General features: G+C 38.3%; 1 protein-coding gene across 3 annotated transcripts in view; it reads right to left on the bottom strand.

Moving 5' to 3' along the window:
• LOC105094165 (signal recognition particle subunit SRP54) overlaps positions 1-19224 on the bottom strand; it is a 68270-nt gene that overhangs the window by 6069 nt on the left and 42977 nt on the right. The window contains exons 1-3 of one of the 3 annotated variants that reach the window (XM_010986136.3): positions 10117-10271; positions 9887-10019; positions 2967-3140 (exon numbers count right to left, since the gene is read on the bottom strand). The exons of 1 other annotated variant lie outside the window; for it this stretch is intronic. In XM_010986136.3, coding sequence (XP_010984438.2) covers positions 2967-3140; positions 9887-9991 — 279 coding nt within the window. In that variant the 5' untranslated portion in view covers positions 9992-10019; positions 10117-10271. One more of the 3 variants, XM_010986133.3, reaches the window with a different exon arrangement.

Raw genomic sequence — 19224 nt, 5'->3', positions numbered from 1 at the left:
CAATCAAATTGTTTTAACATTGGTTCCGGGGAGAAAAGAAAAGATAAACATGTCTTTGATCTTCTTAGATAAGATATGCTGATGATTATAAGGGCATTAAAAAAGCAAATATAAGAATATTTTAAGACTGAAAACTGTAGACACTGGAAATAATTCTTTCTTCTCCATCGGTGAAATGAAAGGATTTTCCTTTTCTGATTATTTAAAGCTGAAGTGGTTGTCAATTTTAGTGTTATTTCCTCTTCTTCTTATTTAAGGAAAATTTTTCCCCTAAGAGTTTTTGAAGTCATTTTGAGTGGCCACTGCCTTATCCACTTCTTATGAAGTTAATTCAAAAATTAAAGTTTTATATTTTAAATATTTTTTAGAAAGAAGTATCTGTAAGACTGGCAGATGGCTAAAGCAGGGAAGAGGAAACACTTAACAGTCTTTCAATGAAAAGTAAGTATACCAATTTCTGTGACAGTATTTGTGAAAAGACACACAAGTAAGGTAGCTCTTTAGTCTCTATTTACACAAGAATAGGTGTCTAAGCAAATACATTCAAGAAAATACTGTTCAAATCTGCTATATCTTCTATACTCAGCAGGAGGTGTCTCTTACGTGGGGATAAGAGTTAGTTTAGGGGCTCTGTTTAAGATGCTCAGACTCTAGTGTTTACTTACCTTTTTTTACAGCAAATGGGAGAGCTTAGAATCAATTTCTGTAACACATAATAAATGATAGGGCCAAGAAACTACTTAGAAAAGGACTCAGCATGCTTTTTTGGAGGAAAGCATATATTTCTCAGTGGACCAATTCTCCTGGGGTGTTTCTAGACAGAATAATTGCTAATATTCAGGCTGTAACTACCAGAGTCAAATCTGCTCCAGAGCTGAGACACTGGATAAGGATTCCTGAATGACATCTTCATTATCACATACAGTTATACAGAATGAATGGACAGGGCCCTTTGTTTAGACACTGACCCAGGGTCTACACTGAAACCCTGCCACCACTGACTGCCAGCATCACTACCACCACCAGCAGTCCAGTAAACAGGAGAACTGGGACAAGATCTGGAGTCTTCAAGACTTCCAGTTTATGGGTGCAAACTCAAGTAGGTTCATTTCTTTCTTCAAAAATTTAAGTATCCATTTCTTTCTGAATAATTACCCATCTCTTCCTTAATAGGGATCTATTAAGACTTGCTATCTTTCACTTTAGTTTTAAACAACTTATTTTTACATTATAAAAGTAATGCTTATTTATTTCAAAACACTTAGAAAATGGAAAAAGTATAACAAAAATTTAAGTCACCCATTTTTCTATCATTCATAATTAACATCTTATATATTTTCCCAGTCTTTTCCTAGGCATATATGTGATTTACAACAGTTATGCTTTTTCTATCCTGCTGTTTTTCCCATTTACTATATTGAAATACTAAGCATATTTCCCAAATGCTTGAGTTCCTAAAGGTGGAATAACTAGGTAAAAAATATAATCATTTGAAAAGCTCTTCCTTTACAATGAAAAACTTCACACCAGAAAATTTACCAACAAATATTCAGCAGTAATATATGAGGTTGTCCATGCCCTTGTACCTTCACTACAATATACTGTCCTTTTCCTTTTTTAAAATTTGATAAGCAAAAATGATCCAGATAATTTTAAGTTGACTATATTACAAAAGGCATCAATCCATTTATAGAGGAGAAAATTATGTACATAATCAAAGTTTCTAATATGCATAATTAGATACATACATATACACATATTTGAGGAAACCTAAGTGAAACTAAATCAATGGTTAAAGGAATTACCAGAAATATGATTATTCCTAAGGCATATCTAAAGTAAAATCTAAGGAAAATAATTATCATAAGATTATAAAAAGATATAGGTCTCCATTTTTGACAAGTATCATATGTCAGGAGTATTAGTCTTAAATCTTTAAGTATCAGTTTTTTTTTTTTAAATCGGGTCTGTTCTACAAATCTACTATGTAAATATAGGACAATATCTTTTCCAAATTTCTTTGTCCTATCAGATTTATAATGCATTAGAAGCAAATAGAAAATGGAAAGTCTCCTCACATTAAGTGAAACTGGGTTTGTCTTCAGTTATTAACATCTGTCAGGATGATGATTATTTTAAAAAAATAGATAACTGTTGGTGAGGATGTAGAGAAACTGGAACCCCTGTACATACATATTTTTTGTATATATATATTCAGCCATAAAAAGGAACGAAATCTTGCCATTTGCAACAACGTGGATGAATCTTGAGGACATTATGTTAAGTGAAATTAACCAGTCACAGAAGGACAAATACTGCATGATTCCACTCACATCAGGTATCTAAAATAATGCAACACATAGAGGCAGAGAGTAGAATGGTGGCTGCCAGGTGCTCAGAAGAGGTGGGGAAATGGAGAATTATTATTCAAGGGATATAAGTTTCAGTTATGCAAGATGATTAAATTCTAGAGATCTCCTGTACCACGCTGTGCCTGAAGTTAATACCATATATGTTTACAATTTTGTGGAGTAGTTCACATGTTAAGTGTTCTTAACACAATTTTTTTTTTAAGGATGGATGTTGTGAAAGAAATGTAAAAGAGGAAAAGAGATTTTATAGGTAGATTTCTTGAAATCCAATGTGAAATTAAATTCTGCCTGTTCAAGATTTTTTTTAGTTAAATATTCAGGTAGCAACTTTCTAATGGCATTTAAGATGTGCTATACTGACAAAGAACTCTGACACTCAAACATAAACTATTCAGGCTATTGAAATGCAGAAAATATTCCCATCCACATTGTATAAAAATACTGTTTTCTACCAGAATCATAACGCACAATTTTATAATCAAAATATAGTTGATTTAAACCTCAAAATGTCCCTTCCATTCAGTGTTTAAGGGGAACAAATCAGTCAAAACAAAACCCACTGACAAAAGGATCATCATGAATCAACAAACCTACCGGATCAACAGTAGGCAACACGTCTTTCTTCTCCAGGCTATCGACCTCATCTTCATCCGTGCTGTATTCTTCCATTGTTTCTCCACTAACAAAGTGGATGACTCTCCTTGGGACTTTCTTCTTTTTTCCTATGACTCCCAGTTCTACATTTTCAAAGCCTCTTTCATTACTCATCTAATGTCAATAATAAGAAAATAAAAGTTTCAAGTGAGATTAATTTACTTTCTTATTAAAACAACAACAAAATTTGACTGCTTTATTTTAGGGAATAAAGAAATATAAGGCAATCTTTAATTTTTAAAAAATAAAACAGATCATACACACAAAAGAATATTGACAGCATACATGAAAAGTTTAACGAATAAAGTGAAACTCAGCATACTCACTACCAAGGTTAAAAAAATAGAACATAACCAACTCAATTTTTTGTTTAAGTTAACAGCTAAGAAATCAAGCACCACACTTCAAGTCACAGCAATTCCAATGCTGTATAATATGTGAAGACATGCTGGACAGCAATAATTTTAAAGAATAATGATAATTATTCTTTAAGGGTTAATCTGTAATATTAAAGGAAAATCATACAGATGCACATATACATATATTAGATATGTAAAATAAAATAACATTTTCTATTAGGGAACTCTGCTAAGTCTCTGGATTGAGCTTAGTTAGCTATGTGTGAGCAAAAATAAAACAGTTCAACTTAACTTGGAACCTCTCCTTTTACCAAAACAGGAGTCCAAAGTTCAAATGCCTTTAGAGCCAAGCAGGTACCAAAAAAGAGTAAAGATATATATACATGGAAGGGTAGATAGACCTTTGGAGAAAGCATGCCGCAACTAAAGACATTTAAATTGAAAAAAATTTTTAGAGCACTGTGCAGGCCAAATAAAACTCATCTGTAAACCAAATCTGGAGAGCAGGCCATCAGCGTTCTTTTGCTAAACTTCCAGATTTCTCAGTCACTAATACATAGGTGACAACAGAGTTTCCTGACAGTGAAAAGATTTCATGAATTTTAAAACTATAATAGTCTATGGAATTCTAATTACATCCAAATATCACTCCTAGAGAAATACTAATTTTACCTCATACATACAGCTGATGCTGCAAACTCAGAGTAAATGCATATTGTGGGAGAGGATGAAGAACTTTTCCCTATCATCTTGCCTCAAACTTAAATTCCTAAGAAAGCCTTTGTTGCATCTCTGTACTAGAAGACTTCAAAAAGGCACAATACAAGTAATTATAAAGAAAAATCTGGCAATGGTGGTTACCCTTGGGGTTAAGTACATAGAAGGGGGAGGAGGTACAGGTAAGGGGGTGGTAAGAGGGACCTTTCTATTCTTTTCGTATTTTGTTGTTTGGTTTGTGTTTTTTGATGAGAATACGTTCACATATTATTGGTAAAATTTTTAAACTAAACCAAAGCAAAATGATACAGGACTGCCATGATTAGAATCCATGACAGTGGGATTCCCTACCATTGTCCAGATTTCAAGCACTTTGTCCTTTATAAGAATTCTTACCCTTATAAATATGACCAAACATAATTCAAACCCATGACTGTTCACTCACTAGAAAAGTTCCTTGAACCGCATTTGCAGAGATGAAATTATACTGAGAAAACTAGTGGACTAGAATTGTCCAGCTACACAAGTATAAGTAACTTTATTTTTATGCATTGTTTCCTCTTAATCCTTTATAAATAAGGTCCTTAGAAAACAGACATGGTTCTTCTCTGTCTTTCACTTCCCAAAGGTAAGATGTCATTAGGCAGGATCTGAACCCAGGTATATTCAACCCAAAGAACACATGGGTTGTTCCATGATGCACGTGGACATCACTGACAACACCTATAACTGCTGTACAGCAAAGTGAAACCTTGAAAACCTTGATAGCATGGGATATCTATCTTGAAAAAAAAAAAAAACACAATTCTCTCTAGCCTGTCCTGAGGTTTTAAGGAAATCCCAGCCCTTACTAAAGGATGACCAGCCCATTTACTGTGTCCACAAATAAGATGGACAACAAATAATTCACCCAGGCCACCTTTCTTCTACCTCCAGTTTCCAGGCATGGTGAGCCATTCCTACCCAATCTCATCTTGATGTAAGATTTGGTTTATGGTTGTCCTGACATCAATGTCTCCTTTTGGACCATGACATTTTGGATCTCTTTACAGGCAAGGGAAAGTCAGAGGATCTGGGTTAGATTACCAATCCTCATACTAACTGGATGATGCCCAAGCAACAGTCGCAGTCAATGAACAGAGCTGAGACCTTTCACAGTACATCACCATGCCCCTTTCCACCCCCAACCCACCCCCATCAGAGCCAAAGCAGCTTCTCATTTTCCCTATAACAATCTCTTATTCACTTAACTTTTGTTTTCTAAGATACAGGCAAAGGAGAAGGTGTGTCTCTCACTGGTTTAACTACTCTGTCTTCTTTAGACAACTTTAATAAATAAAAACATTCTAGCTGGGACATTATAGCTGGTATAAACTTATCTACTATCTCTATTAACTGACTCTTGGCTATATTTTTCCAAAAGGCTAAATAAAAAAAGAAATCTACAAAGGGGAAGGCTGAAACATGATTCATATTTTTCATTCTAATACCAAAGTTAGTTAAGTATAAACAGAACTCTGAGTAATATTCTCTATACGTTATATGTAAATTAAAATGGCATTTTGTTTCTTCTAATCGTCACATTTCATATATTTTTATTAAAGAGACTTTTATTTAAGGACTTTCCTTTAAAAATTTAATATTAATTTTTGATATAGTAAAACTCAAGTTTTAGATGGATTATCTTAAGCAGGAATGAGCAAACTTTTCTGTAATGGACAGATAGTAAATATTTGAGGCTGTGCCAGGCAAGTAATTTGTCACAACTACTGAACTCTTCAAGAGTGAACAGCCATGAACAATACATAATGAAGCTTGGGCTACGTTCCCATAAAACTTTAGATAAATCAGTGGCTGGTGGGATTTGGCTCACAGGCTATAATTTGTCAACTCCTCATCTTAAGGGGATTAGCAAGTAAAAAATTAGCAAGTAAAAAATCTGTGAAAGAATTTATGACATGTAATTCTAACCTCTATTTGGCGAGGTGGGGAAATGGTGGGGTGGGTAATGGTTAAGGGAGGTATTGATGGGTAAAATCAACCAGAAAAATAATTTGATTCAAAATTTCCAACAATTTCAAGTGAGTTATTCTCTGAACTTTGCAAACTTTTCATTTTTACAGATAACAGTAAATCTGCAAGTTAGAAAATGTTCACTGTCAATTATACAAATTCCATTTAACAAACTCAAAGATCTGAAAAGACAGTTTCCTAACACCAGGAAATTATGAGAGGAAACGTCAATTAACATTTTATTACATTCTCTGGTTAACCAAACTATAAATCTGCTTACCTTGTTCCTTGGGGCCTGTTTTTAGTGGCAATTTTCTTTTTATATACTCCCGTAGCACCCAGAACTTTTTCAAAGCATATATTACAGTTGGAATTTAGTCTCTCACCTTCCTCAAAAAGGTGTAGCAACATGGGAGTAGGCAGTGTGTATCTTTCACTGCTATAACCTTTAGCCTACAGCTTCTTGTTAGCAGAAATGCTAAATAAATAAATGAGCAAGCAGTAATGAAATTTTAACTCCTGTAATAATACTGAAGCTGAGATTCTGGTTAAACGTCTGGTCAGAGAAGCTGCTGAATGGTCTGGTTTGAGGCCTGATTCTAAACACTGAGCCAGGCTCCCATCTCTTACTCCCTTCCCTACATGGCACTTCAGATTTCTCAGTTCTGACAAACCGATGAAGGAGTACTAGACGGCAGCCTCCCTTTTCACCCAGGTCTCCCCATCACTGGCTGTGGTCAAACCCCTAGGCATACACCTGGGGTTCCCAGAAATGCTTCTGCTTCAGGAATGTGAATGAGAGCGTAAAAAGGGAAAGTGAGAAAACTACAGGATGAACTTACTTGTGTTTAATAAGAAGGATTATATATGCATATGACAACCCAGAAAGAATACACCAGAAATTTACCAGTTACTTTCGGGGAATGTGAATGTGACTTTTTACTTTTTGCTCTACAGCCTTCTTTATGTTTGAATACTTATTTTTTAATAAGAATGTGAAAATAAATAATAGCACTATAAGCCACAACAAAGAGCCTCTCTTCAAACAACATTTATCTGGTAAATCAGTATAGGTATGTTTATTTTGCTATTAGATTCTAAGCTGAAGGAGTGACGAAAACAATTATAGTAACAGAAGGAAAAATCAAATGGAAAACACATCAAGTGCTGTGGACTAAAAGGTTCACTTCAAGAATATACGTCAACAGGCCTAGATTCAACTGAACATGAAAAGTGGCTTCCTAATCAATTAGTATTGCCCCTGAATTCCTTCTTGCAGCAGGTTACCTCCTCCCTTCCTTTTTTTTTTTTTAACATTTGGTAGATGTTTATTCTACTTCAAGTAACAAAGCTATGAAGTTCATGTTTTAATATACAGTGATATAATATTCTGCAATGTAATGCACAATTTACAGAAATCAAGTAAACCTAAAGAAACACACTTGAGTTTTATATTTCTGGTATTTAAATTAGAAAAATTTGTCTTATGTATAAAACAACCCATCACATCAGACGTTGGGACTTGGCACCACTTTAAAGCAATTTAACCTACTAACACTGGTCTATAACCAATCATCCCAAGTGGCAAAGTTCTCCATGTGTTCATAACTTAAAACACTTGTACTAGAAAGTGAAACATCTGTAGTGATGTACAATGGAACAGACTCCACAGAACAAATGAAATGCTCTAATTTTACATTTGCAAAAGTAAGTTTATGTAAATATAAAAAATTATCAAAGTGTATTTGTTCAGTCAAATAAATTAGCAAGGTTTTCTTTATTTCACATGTCAGAAGTACCTGGAAAATACATGATGAGAAGCAGTGTACTGTATTTCACAGTGAAAAGCTTTCTAGTTTGTAGTTCTTGAGCTATTATCACTATTTTCCATTTCAGGCTTTATACAACTATTGTTCCACTTCAATGACAAATGCTTAAATTTATCACCTGACAAATACAGCAGTTTGGAGCTAGTGCACTTGTCCTGAGAAATAGAAAGAACTGCTCAGATGGTAAAGTTCAACAAACAAAAAGTTCCTGATTATTCAAATCAAAGAAACCCACCCCCAGCTTTAAAGTACACTTACTTGGTTTATACTTTCTTTAGGCTGGTAAAATTTAAAACTTTTTAAAATAAATTGTTATTTAAAATCTAACAATTTCTACACAGATGTTGCTTTTAATCATGTTTTTGAAAAAAAATGTGTAAGGCAATATATAAAAACTGAGCAAAAGCAAAAAAAAAAAACATGTTTTGTTTGCTGGTTGAAATTTGTAATTCAAATTTCTTTATGACAAAAGATGCGTGTGTAAGTTTTGTGTTTCTCAATCTTCCAGAGATGAGCTAACACTGCTCTCCTACAGCCTCCGGCGCACAAACCCGCAGCGTGCCCGCAGCATGCCCGCCACCGTGAGACTGAAAACAGCCTCTAGAAACAGAAACACAGGTGAGACGTCAGGAAAGGTATGGCTCTGAGGTCCACTCAAATTCCTTTAAAATTTACAATTTTCCCCCTTCTTAAGTAGGTGAAAAAAACAATACCATATAAAGACTAGCATCTGAAAAAGTTTTTATTAATGCAAACTACATTTTATAATATTAGAACTACACTCACATTCAGGCACCATTTTTTAGGATTCTAGCTTAGGGGAAATGTCTTAATAACACTCAGGTAGTCAGTGAAGCTACTGAAAAATGAAGCTACTGAAAAAGATTCATTCTCACCTAGGGTGAGAAGATTTCCAAGCAGGAGCAACTCGAGGTTTTTAAGGACAAAACTGTATACTCCCGAGCTAGTTTCAGATAGAACCATTTCTTCATTAATTTTACTTGGCCAAAGATCCTAAACTGCTACTTTAGACTTCCAAATCCAAAACAAAACAAACCTCCAAACCTTAACCTAACGCTCTAAAATTGTGTTGCCCGATACAGTAACCATTAGCCACATCTGGCTAATGCTCACTCGAAATGTGGCTAGTTCAAGCCTTTCACACAAAGAAGTTCAAAGACTAGTACCACAGAGAGAAGGTGAAATATCTCCTTGATAACTCTCACATTTATTACCTGTTGAAACGTTTTTTGACAAACTAGGTTAAATAAAATATAATACTAAAATTAACTTCAATTCATATTAACTACAGGTTGAATTTTTTGATAAATTGGATTAAATAAAATAGAATATTGAAACTGATTTCACCGGTTTCATGCGACTAGTAGGAAATGCATAATTTACAATGCGTTTTGCATTATATGTCTTCTGGACAGCGCAGCTCTAAGGATTAGGTGGCGGAAAACAGCCTGTAAACGCCTAGCACGTAGTTGCTATGAGCTAGCCGAAGGGCCGATGCCAAGTCAGGCGCTCCCACTAGGAGAGACTGAGAAGTGACTGTCGCCGGCGTCACCTGGCTTCCAGCTACTCCCAGGACAGCCTTTCCGGGACACGCCTTCCTTCGCTCGCTCGCAGACCCGAAGCTGCACCATCATCCCTCGAAACCCGAGGGGCCGCCCCAGTCTGCAGCGCTGCCAGCGGAGTGGTCACCGAGAGGGCGCCACGCAGTTGCGGGGGCGTCCGCCCCTTCCTGCAATCCGGTGTCTCAGGGCAGAGATCGGGGATACCGTGAAGAGGAGCCCCGAAACGCACCTCCGGCGGGCGGCCTGCTACGGAAAGGCCCAGCAGACCAAAAGGACAGCCGGCGAACGAGGCAGACCGGAGGCTGGGCTCTCCCGGCCTCAGCCTCCGCGCCGCCGCAACCTTCGGCGGTCCTACCTACCTGCCGCGCCGATTTCCCGAACGCCGCGGCGGCCGCAGCTTCCGCAGCTCCCGAGGCTGCGACAGCGTCTCCTCCCTCCTCACCGCTCCCTGGCTCCCGGTCCATCGTTGTCGCCGCCACAGGACTGCTGGCGCTGGCGAGATACAAGGTAATGGCCGATAAGCCCACTTCCATCCTCCGCCTCCCGGTCTAGGCGCGGACCCAGCCCGCAATCAGGAAGTGGGACTCACCGGTAGCGCCCGCCTAGCGCCGCGCCCCGCCGCGCCACGGCAGGAGGGGCGGGGCAGCCCTGGGGGTGGGGTGGGACCGGCCCGAGGGGCGGGGCCAGCAGGCGCCTCGCCCGCCAGGCCGGGCACCCGGGGCTCGGCTAGATAAGTCGGGCGCGGTGGACCGGGACCTGAAAGGCCCATCAACCGGCTCACGCGGGGCGGGGCGAGGCAAGGCGGGGCGGGGCCTCCTGCAGTACCGCTTCCGGCCCGGCTCACGTCTGAAGCTCGCCGCCCGGCACCAGCAGTGACGTCATGCCTCGTACCTGAACCTGGAGCCTCGCTTCGGGATCTGGGCGCCAACACTCGCCAGCTGCGTCCTGGAGGGCAGTCACCGCCAGACCTTGATTTCTGCACTTGTGAAATAGAACAGCTGCGTAGTGTGCTTTAAAGGCTTGTGATGAGATGTGGTTGCTGAATATATATGTATGTAATTGCAGAAATTCTAAATAATTTTATTCAGGTATGTTTAAAATTATTTTTAAGTGAATGATGTGCTGTTTTTTGTTTTGTTTTTATTGAGAAATAGTCGATTTATTATGTGTTAATTTCTAGTGTACAGCATAGTGATTCAGTTGTACATATATACATTCCTTTTCATATTCTTTTTCATTATAGGCTATTACAAGGTGTTGAATATCGTTTCCTGTGCTACACTGTAGGACCTTGTTGTCTAACCTTTTTTATATATAGTAGTTAGTATGTACAAATCCCGAAAAAATACTTTTAAATAAACGGCTCCTGCTACGTATTCCATTTCTTACATGGATGAGTCTATAGGCAAAATGCCCTTGAAATAAGAGCCTCAAAGGTGAATTTTGCTTACACTTGTCAGAAATACTTAAGTGTATGTACCTGTAGAAAAAGTTAAGTGAGACCTGAAGGAGAGCAGCAAGCTTCCATGTTGACAAGTGTGAAGAATAATTTTTAGTGGGGGGGGGTGTGTGTGTAAGAGGGAGCATTTCAGACTTTTCCCATTTTTCCCAATGTTCAACCAAATTAAAAAGTCATGATTGCAGTGATTATTGCATTACTTTAATAAACTAGTTGGAGCATTTCCAGGTAAATGGTATTTTATTATAATTTTAGTATGACAGTTTCACACAATTTTCCCCAGTTGTAGAGGTCGAAAATAAAATACATTATTTTGGCTATGGAGGAGGGGCTTCATTTGATACTTTAAATTCCATTTTCATGCCAGTCAAAATTAATAAATGCTCCTCAAAGTTATGGCCTAATATATCTTATATTCATAGTGGCACCAGCACGCGCAACACCTTTATAACCTTAAATGTTCTTTCTCTCCTGCGCAAAAGTTCTTTTTCCTTACTCTCTGCTTAATATTCTTCTACACTTTCTATTCTGCATATAACTATGATAACCTAAAAACCAAACCAAAAACCTTAAAAGTTAATTTTTTGATATCTATTGGTGGATGAGTGGATAAAGAAAATGTGGTTTATACACACAATGGCATATTATTCAGCCTTAAACAAGAAGGAAATACTCTCATATGCTATAACTTGGTTGATGCTTTGAGGACATTGTGCTAAGTGAAATAAGTCAATCACAAAAAGACAAATACTGCATAATTCCACTTATAGGAGTTACCTTAAATAACAAACTCTTAGAAATAAAAATTAGAATGGTGGCTTCCAAGAGTTGAGGCAGAGGAAAAAGTGGAATTGTTATTCCGTGGGCATAAAGTTTCAGTTTTGCAAGAGAAAAAAGTTCTAGAGATCTGTTGCACAATAATGTGATTGTAGTTAACACAGCTGAGCTGGGCACTAAAATAGTTAAGATGGCAAATTTTATGTCATGTGGGGTTTTTTTTTACTACAATTTAAATAAACCCCCAAACTAAGAATTCTGATTTTTTAAACTGATTATTTGAAAGCCATCTGCATTTTTAATTACATTTTTTTTTAAGATTAACTGTTTTTAGTTTTTATTTTATTTATTTTTAATGGCGGTACTGGGGATTGAACCCAGGACCTGGTCCATGCTAAGCTTGCACTCTACCACTAAGCTATACCTACCACCAAAAGCCATCTACATTTTAAAAATTGGCCAGAAATTCATAATTTATATTCTGGTAATAAAATCAAATTAGTTTGTTGCTGTGGTACACAAGTTTTAGTAACATGATCAAGTGACATTACAAGGGGTTGAGACAATCCAAAACAGCAAAAACAAACTGCAATACATTGAGACGAAAAATAAAGAAGCAATTGTTAAAGGCTTCATGAATTGGCTTTGATAAACAAGACAGTTCTACATTACATGTATTCAAATTCCCTTTCCTCTTATTGGCAAGAAGGGTAATCAAAAGCCTTTATCATTAAAAATTAGTGGAATGTTTACAAATGTATGATTTTCTTTTGCAAATTGGCAATTAAGCATCAAATTACATTCTTCACTGCTGAAGCCAAACTTACTCTCATGGTTTACAAGTACATTTCTTAGTTTACTGAAAGTTCAAATTGCAAATCACATTCCAACATGAACTAGAATTATTTCCTGAGTTATTTTTTTAACACAAATACGCAACTGAAGAGCAGTCTGTTGCAAATGAACAACTCATAGCAATAGAAAAGCATAGAAATCCTAATGGTTTTATTTTGGGCATTTACATTTGTGTCATTTCCAGACTGTCGTAGATCAACTAAAAGTGGGCAACAAACAACATGCAAAATCTTCCTTTCACTTTGTAGAATAAGTTATATCACCGTGACAAAAAATAAAGTCAGGTATTACCATAATTTAGTTGAAAACACAACTGTTATCTAAATTTAGCATTTCCCAGCCTTTCACGGAGATCCTATCTCTGAAAACAAAGCTGAATAAAATTCAATAACCTGGAATGTCCATCAAATAAAAAACAAGACTTTCATATGGTTTTAACATAGCTACATAGATATTTTAGTAAAGAATATTTTTAAGGTTATCCCATTCCTTAAATAGGGGGATATATTTTCATCATCAATCATGCACAAGAAAAAATAAGGTGTTAAAAATTAAAATCTACTTTAGTGGGGGAGGATACAGCTCAAGTGGTAGAGCACAGGCTTAGCATGCATAAGGTCCTGGGTTCAATCCCCAGTATTCCCTCTAAACATATATAAATAAATAAAACTAATTACCTCCCCCCACCAAAAGTAAAAATTAAAAAAAAAAATCTTTTCAATGCACTTTAGATTGATTTAAAGCTTAAAGATACAGAATCTGTTAAATAACAGCAGTGGCTTCACTCATAGAGCTCAATTGGCCAGGTACTGTGCTTAGGGCTTTCCATGTATTAACTCTTCCTCACAACTCTGAGGTACTATTGTAATTACCAACATTTTCTACAGATGAGGAAACAAAGGCTTAGAGAGGTTAAGTAACTTGGTCAGGGGCACAGCTGCTAAGCAGAAGAGCAGGGATTCAAACCCAGGCAGTCTAGTTCTAGAGCCTACACTTGCAGCCACTGTGACCCTCTGAGAATGAAAATGTCAGAAAATAGGCTATTAGAAGGGCAGAAAATTCCTAAACCAAAGGTGAGTGTAATATTTGGAAAGGTCTGGATAGTAATTACTGAAGTGTGTGTCAACTGAGAAAACACACAGAACATAAGAGCTGTGAGTTTTATTCAGTGTCTCACTGAGTACTATAGCCCAGGAGGCAGCCTCTCAAAGAGCTCTGAGAAAACCTTTCCAAAGAGCAATGGGGAGAGGCCAATATATATACGTGATTTTGGCTAAGAAATAAGTGTAATCAAAAATACATCTCAGTATAAGGTCACGTCTAGTCACAAGGAATAGGTATCAGTGGATGGGGTGCATGCTAAGCATGCACGAGATACTTGGTTCAATTCCCAGTACCTCCATTTGAAAAAAAAACATGAGGAACAGATATTTCAGATAATGATTTTAGTGATTTTTCTAAGTATGGAAAAATGCCAGAACCTCGGTTCATAAAAAAAAAATTATTCCTGGAATATTTCAAACTATCTAAGGTCCTGTTTTGCCTGTTTTCCAGAAGCACAGTGTCTCATCCTGTTCTTCATGCCGAATTTTTTTTAGGGTGTACTTCAGGTCAGCAACTGCAGTAATGACTTAATCCTTGTAGAAAACAGTTTTACAGTTTCCCCTTTTTGTAAATTCAACCATGGCTTGGGAGGCATTTCATGACCAATTTGTCCTATGGTGCTAGCAAGGCTTATTCATAGGTCAGGCAAGATTTCATTGAGAGGCCACTCAAAGTGCTGTTACTGGACTAGGCCCTGTTAATGTTAGCCACGGAAGTCTCTGGCCCTGTCTCTGGGCTCAGTGAGTTTCATATGGTCCAGGAAATGATTCCCTCTCCTTGCTTCTTCCCATTTCTAGAGTTATACTATTACCATCATTTTAACCTTATATAAAACTATGTATTTCGTCAGTCATTTTAAGTCATTTAATCATTACTATTTTTATCAGTAGCGCAGTCACATTTCAGGTAATAACAAGAAACAACAGTATAAATTAGGCAGAGTATAAGTAATGTAACTAGTAGAATTAATAAGGTCAATAACAAATATTTAAGCCAAGAACTTCCATTACGTGCAGCCATGTATATCCCTGGTCATCTGGTTCAGTGTGTCCTGCACCATTCACAGTCATTAAGGGTAATGATATGTTGGCATTGTTCACAAGGCAGCCAGACCAATTTCCTAGTGTCATTAAGCTGACTAAATTGGTATGATTTAACTGTTCCCAACACAAAGGACCTTTAAACTTAAATGACTATAGCCTGGTGTTACCCGTGTAAATCCATCCCATAATTGAGGGAGAAGGAGGTGGTTATGGTTTTTGACTGAAACTTAGCTTGTTTCTCTGACTGTGCTTGAGTAACTTTTAAAGAAAATTCATATCCATGGTCAGAGTGAGTATGATTGATTGGCCAAGTGAGGGGGTCCCATCTAGTAATATCAATAGTGGCCCAAACAGAACTGTAACTTCTTTATTCTAGAAAAATTTTCTCAGGACCGTCCAATCAGAGCCTTGGAGAAGAGAAATCCACTGAGGTAAACCAGAAGTACTGGACATAGGTAACTGACCATAAAACCAACAATTGGATTAATTTTTAAACTCTGCACAGGATTTGTGCCCATGATAGAAGAACATTTATGTTCAAAAGTCCAAGAAATCAAGAACTACACTTCAAATAATCATATGGATCAGGTCGAGTATCTTGGGATAGCTGCTGCTTCAGATGTTGTCTTCTTGTCCTGGGGCAGATGTCACTTCTCCTCTGTTTAAGCATGATTTTAAGATGAGTTTGAGGTCAGCAGTCCTCTCTATAGACCAGCCCAGTGCAGGGTCCCCTTTTAAGTGGAAAATATTAATCTAAGAATCAGTTCCTTCAGCTTTGCTGTGCATGAACTGGTAAGTTCCCCAAAAAGAACCTATCTTGAAAGGCAAGGGGATGCTCTAAGGAAAATTTGGGGTCTTCCCAGTATTCCCACTTAATATCACTGGGAGAATTGGACCTTTGTATAGGAGTTGAGGCTATTGATGCTTTTGTGGATACAGGAACAACTTTGTCTATCTTGAACCCCACCGGCCTCAAGGCCCCCTTCCTTGGAGTACAGAAAGGTCCAAATGGTGTGAGTTTCCAACACAGTTATGAAGGTAAGCAAATCAGCCCCCTTGCCTTTCAAGATAGGTTCTTTTTGTGGAACTCACCAGTCCTTCTTGTTCCTTGTCCCTGTACACTTTCTTGGCCAAGACTTCCCAGAAAAATTACAAGCTACTATTTCCTTTTCTCTAAAAGGGGAAATACACTTACAATTCCTTGACTCCTTGAGGTCTACTTCTAACTATAGTCCTGATATTGAGAGTCCCCGCCTTGCTTCTGTCTTGTCAATCACAAGAATTTGTTAGATTCTGTTCCTTTTACCTTATGGTCTACCTCTTCAAATGACATAGAACTCATTCATTCATAGAACACATTCATCAATTAAGATCTGAGATGATCCTAATAAACCTTTGTCTCGCCTCAGACAGTGCCCTCAGGCCTGAGGCACTAGAAGGAATTCGTCCCACTCTCAAAGCAGACCTCTAGAAGGGCCTCATAATTCCATGCCCCAGTCCCTGAAGCATGCCAGTCCTTCCCATAGACAAGCCTCATGGTCGAGACTGGTGTTTTGTTCAAGATCTCTAAGCCAGAAACAACATAGTCATACCACATCACCCTGTGGTCCCCAACCCTCACATCATCCTCAATTTACTCCCTCTGGTTCTTTAAAGTCATAGATTTATGTAGTGCTTTCTTTGACATTCCTGCCCATCTAGATACTCAGTACCTGTTTGCCATTATTTGGAAAGGATGTCAAGGATAGGACCATTATGCCTCAGGACTACACAGAAAGCCCTACTTATTTTTACAGATAATGAGACAAGACTTGGCCAATGTGAATTTTGCCCATGGCTCTGTTTTACTTCAATACGTTGATGACCTTTTGTTGCACTCCCCCACTGAGAAAGCAAGTCTCAAGGACAGCCTACAAAGCCTCACTCAGCACACAAAGGACATAAGGTCTCAAGGGATAGGCTCCAATTTGTTCAAACCCAGGTAAGATATTTGGATCATCTGCTTACCTGTCAAGGGTTAACAGCAGATCCTACATGCATCTCAGTTTCCCCTTTCCCGCCACCAAGTGCCAATTGAGATGCTTGTTTGGGCTAACAGGCTGTTGCAGAGTTGGGTTCCTGATTTCTCCTTATACACACAACCCCTTATTCCCTTCTGAAGGACAACAGACCCAATCCTCTTGTTTGGGATAATGAGGCTGAGTCAGCTTTTCAAACTTTAAAAACTCAGTTGGCCACAGCCCCTGTTTTAGGGCACCTTAATTATTCTTTTCCCTTTCTACTGCTTGTACATCAAATTAGCAGGAAACACCCTTGGAGTGTTCGTTCAGCCCCAAGGGGCAAACACAGACTTATTGGCCTTTAGAGCCAACAGTTGGACCCTACAGCTTCAGCTTGCCTCCAAGCATAGCAGCCACTGCTTCCCTCTGCAGGCCACAGAAGAGACAGTCTCTTCAGGGTCTCCCCTATAGGTTTTTGTCCCTCACTCTGTTGAGGCACTTTTGAACTCACACCAGGTACAACACTAGCTGACTGACATCCTATGAAATGTTACCGCTTTTCTCTCCAAATGTCACTTTGCCTCATTGTAACTCCCTAAGTCCTGCTACCCTCTTACCATCAGCAGCAGATAAGACCCCACATGATTGCACAACCACAACTGATCTTCTCACTAGGCTGCATCCAGATTTGCAAGAAACACCTCTAGACAAATTTGACATTTCTTGGTTTATCTATGAAATGATGCTGGACAACTGAAAGCTGGACATACTGTCACTACTCCCTTCACTGTAATAGAATCCAGCGCTCTCTCTGCCTGTCGGTTCCTTCAGCCCAACAAGCTCAACTATACGCACCCACTTGCACCTGCACTTTGGCCGCTGGCAAATGCGTTAACACAGTGATAGCAGGTATGCTTTTGGAGTAGCTCATGACTTTGGAACGCTTTGGAAAGAGGTTTCTTGAACTCAGGGGGAAATGAAATGGAAAATGGCCCCTTTGTTAAGGCTTTGCTGGCTGCAATCTTGCTGCACAACAGCTGGCAGTAATAAAAGTAACAGGGCATTCCAAAGATAATACTGAGGAAGGAAAGGGAAACTGACCGGCGACAGAGCTGCTAAGGCTGCAGCATGACAAGATTCAGGCTCCATAAAGAAACCACCTCCTGTTGGTCATGCTATTCACACCAAGTTAACTACGTACTACTTAGAAGGACACCCAGGATTTAAAGGATATTATCAGTGATGGGCAATTGCGTGCTACAGCTAAGGAACAGCAGAGGTGGGTTTCTGAAGGATGCACATTCAACCAACATTCTGGGCTTTGGTATGGGCCAAAGAGCCGCCTTGCTCTTTCTGCAGTCATTCAAGAAACCATATTAAAATTAATACATGAAATGACTCATTAAGAAACTGCTAAAATGATAGCCTGGGGAAAACAATACTTTTGGAAACCTCCCATAGTAGCGACTGAAGTATGTCAGAGGTGTCAGATCTGTCCGAAGTATAACCCAGGAAAACCTATTCATATTCTCAAGGCCACTTTCTTTTACCTCCTGGTCCTTTTACTATCTGGCAACTGGATTTTATCCGGCTGCCTCCCTCTCAAGGATACAGATATGTTCTGGCAATGGTTTGTATGTATTCCCATTGGGTGGAAGCCTTTTCTTGCAGATGAGCACCAACCCTTGCAGTGGCCAAAATGTTGTTAGAAAGGATTTTTCCTACTTGAGAAATTCCTTTGGAATCCCAGAGTTATAAAAGTACCCATTTCACTGGACAAATTCTAAACACTGTGAAATCTGACCTATAGTACAACATCCACTGTGCCCATCATCCTTATTCCTCTGATCATAGAAAGAACCAATGGCATAATCAAAACGCAACTGGCAAAACTCTCTGACCCTTTCAGTCTTCCTCAGCCTAAATTACTACTTATGGTTTTTTTTTTTTTTTAAACTTTAGATCGACACCCTTTGGAAGACACAAGCTGTTGCCATTTGAAATAATTACTGGAAGACCCATGATTGTTGACTCAGGACTAATCGAGCCCCTTCTAGCAAAGGAAGATCTTTTACATTATTGCCAAAGTCTCATTAAGGCTCTAAAGAAAAATTTTCATGAATGGTTTTATGTTTGGAATGAAAGTTTAAAGGAAGTGATGCAGGTCCTTTGGTCCCTTAATTTTGATTGGAGAATTGAACTTTTGGGACTCCTCCATGTGGCTACAGGTTTATTAATGCTCTTTGCCCTACTACATACAGTGGGCATCTTACACTGGTGGTAATTCTGTGAAAACCATGTATCTTGCCAGAACTCTCCTGAGAAGCCTCTGGGGCTCCACTTCTTGGCCATTCATCTATTCAGCTTGGGATTCTTTCATTAACCAAGACCACAAGCCACCCTTTTCCCTGTATATTAAAATGGCTGACTTTACTTGGATAGTTCTCTCACTAGACTTA

The sequence above is a fragment of the Camelus dromedarius genome, chromosome 5 (assembly GCF_036321535.1).
Source record: "Camelus dromedarius isolate mCamDro1 chromosome 5, mCamDro1.pat, whole genome shotgun sequence".
Classification (NCBI taxonomy): domain Eukaryota; kingdom Metazoa; phylum Chordata; class Mammalia; order Artiodactyla; family Camelidae; genus Camelus; species Camelus dromedarius.
Note: the sequence above shows the minus strand (reverse complement) of the source record. Positions and strands in the feature narration are given on the sequence as shown.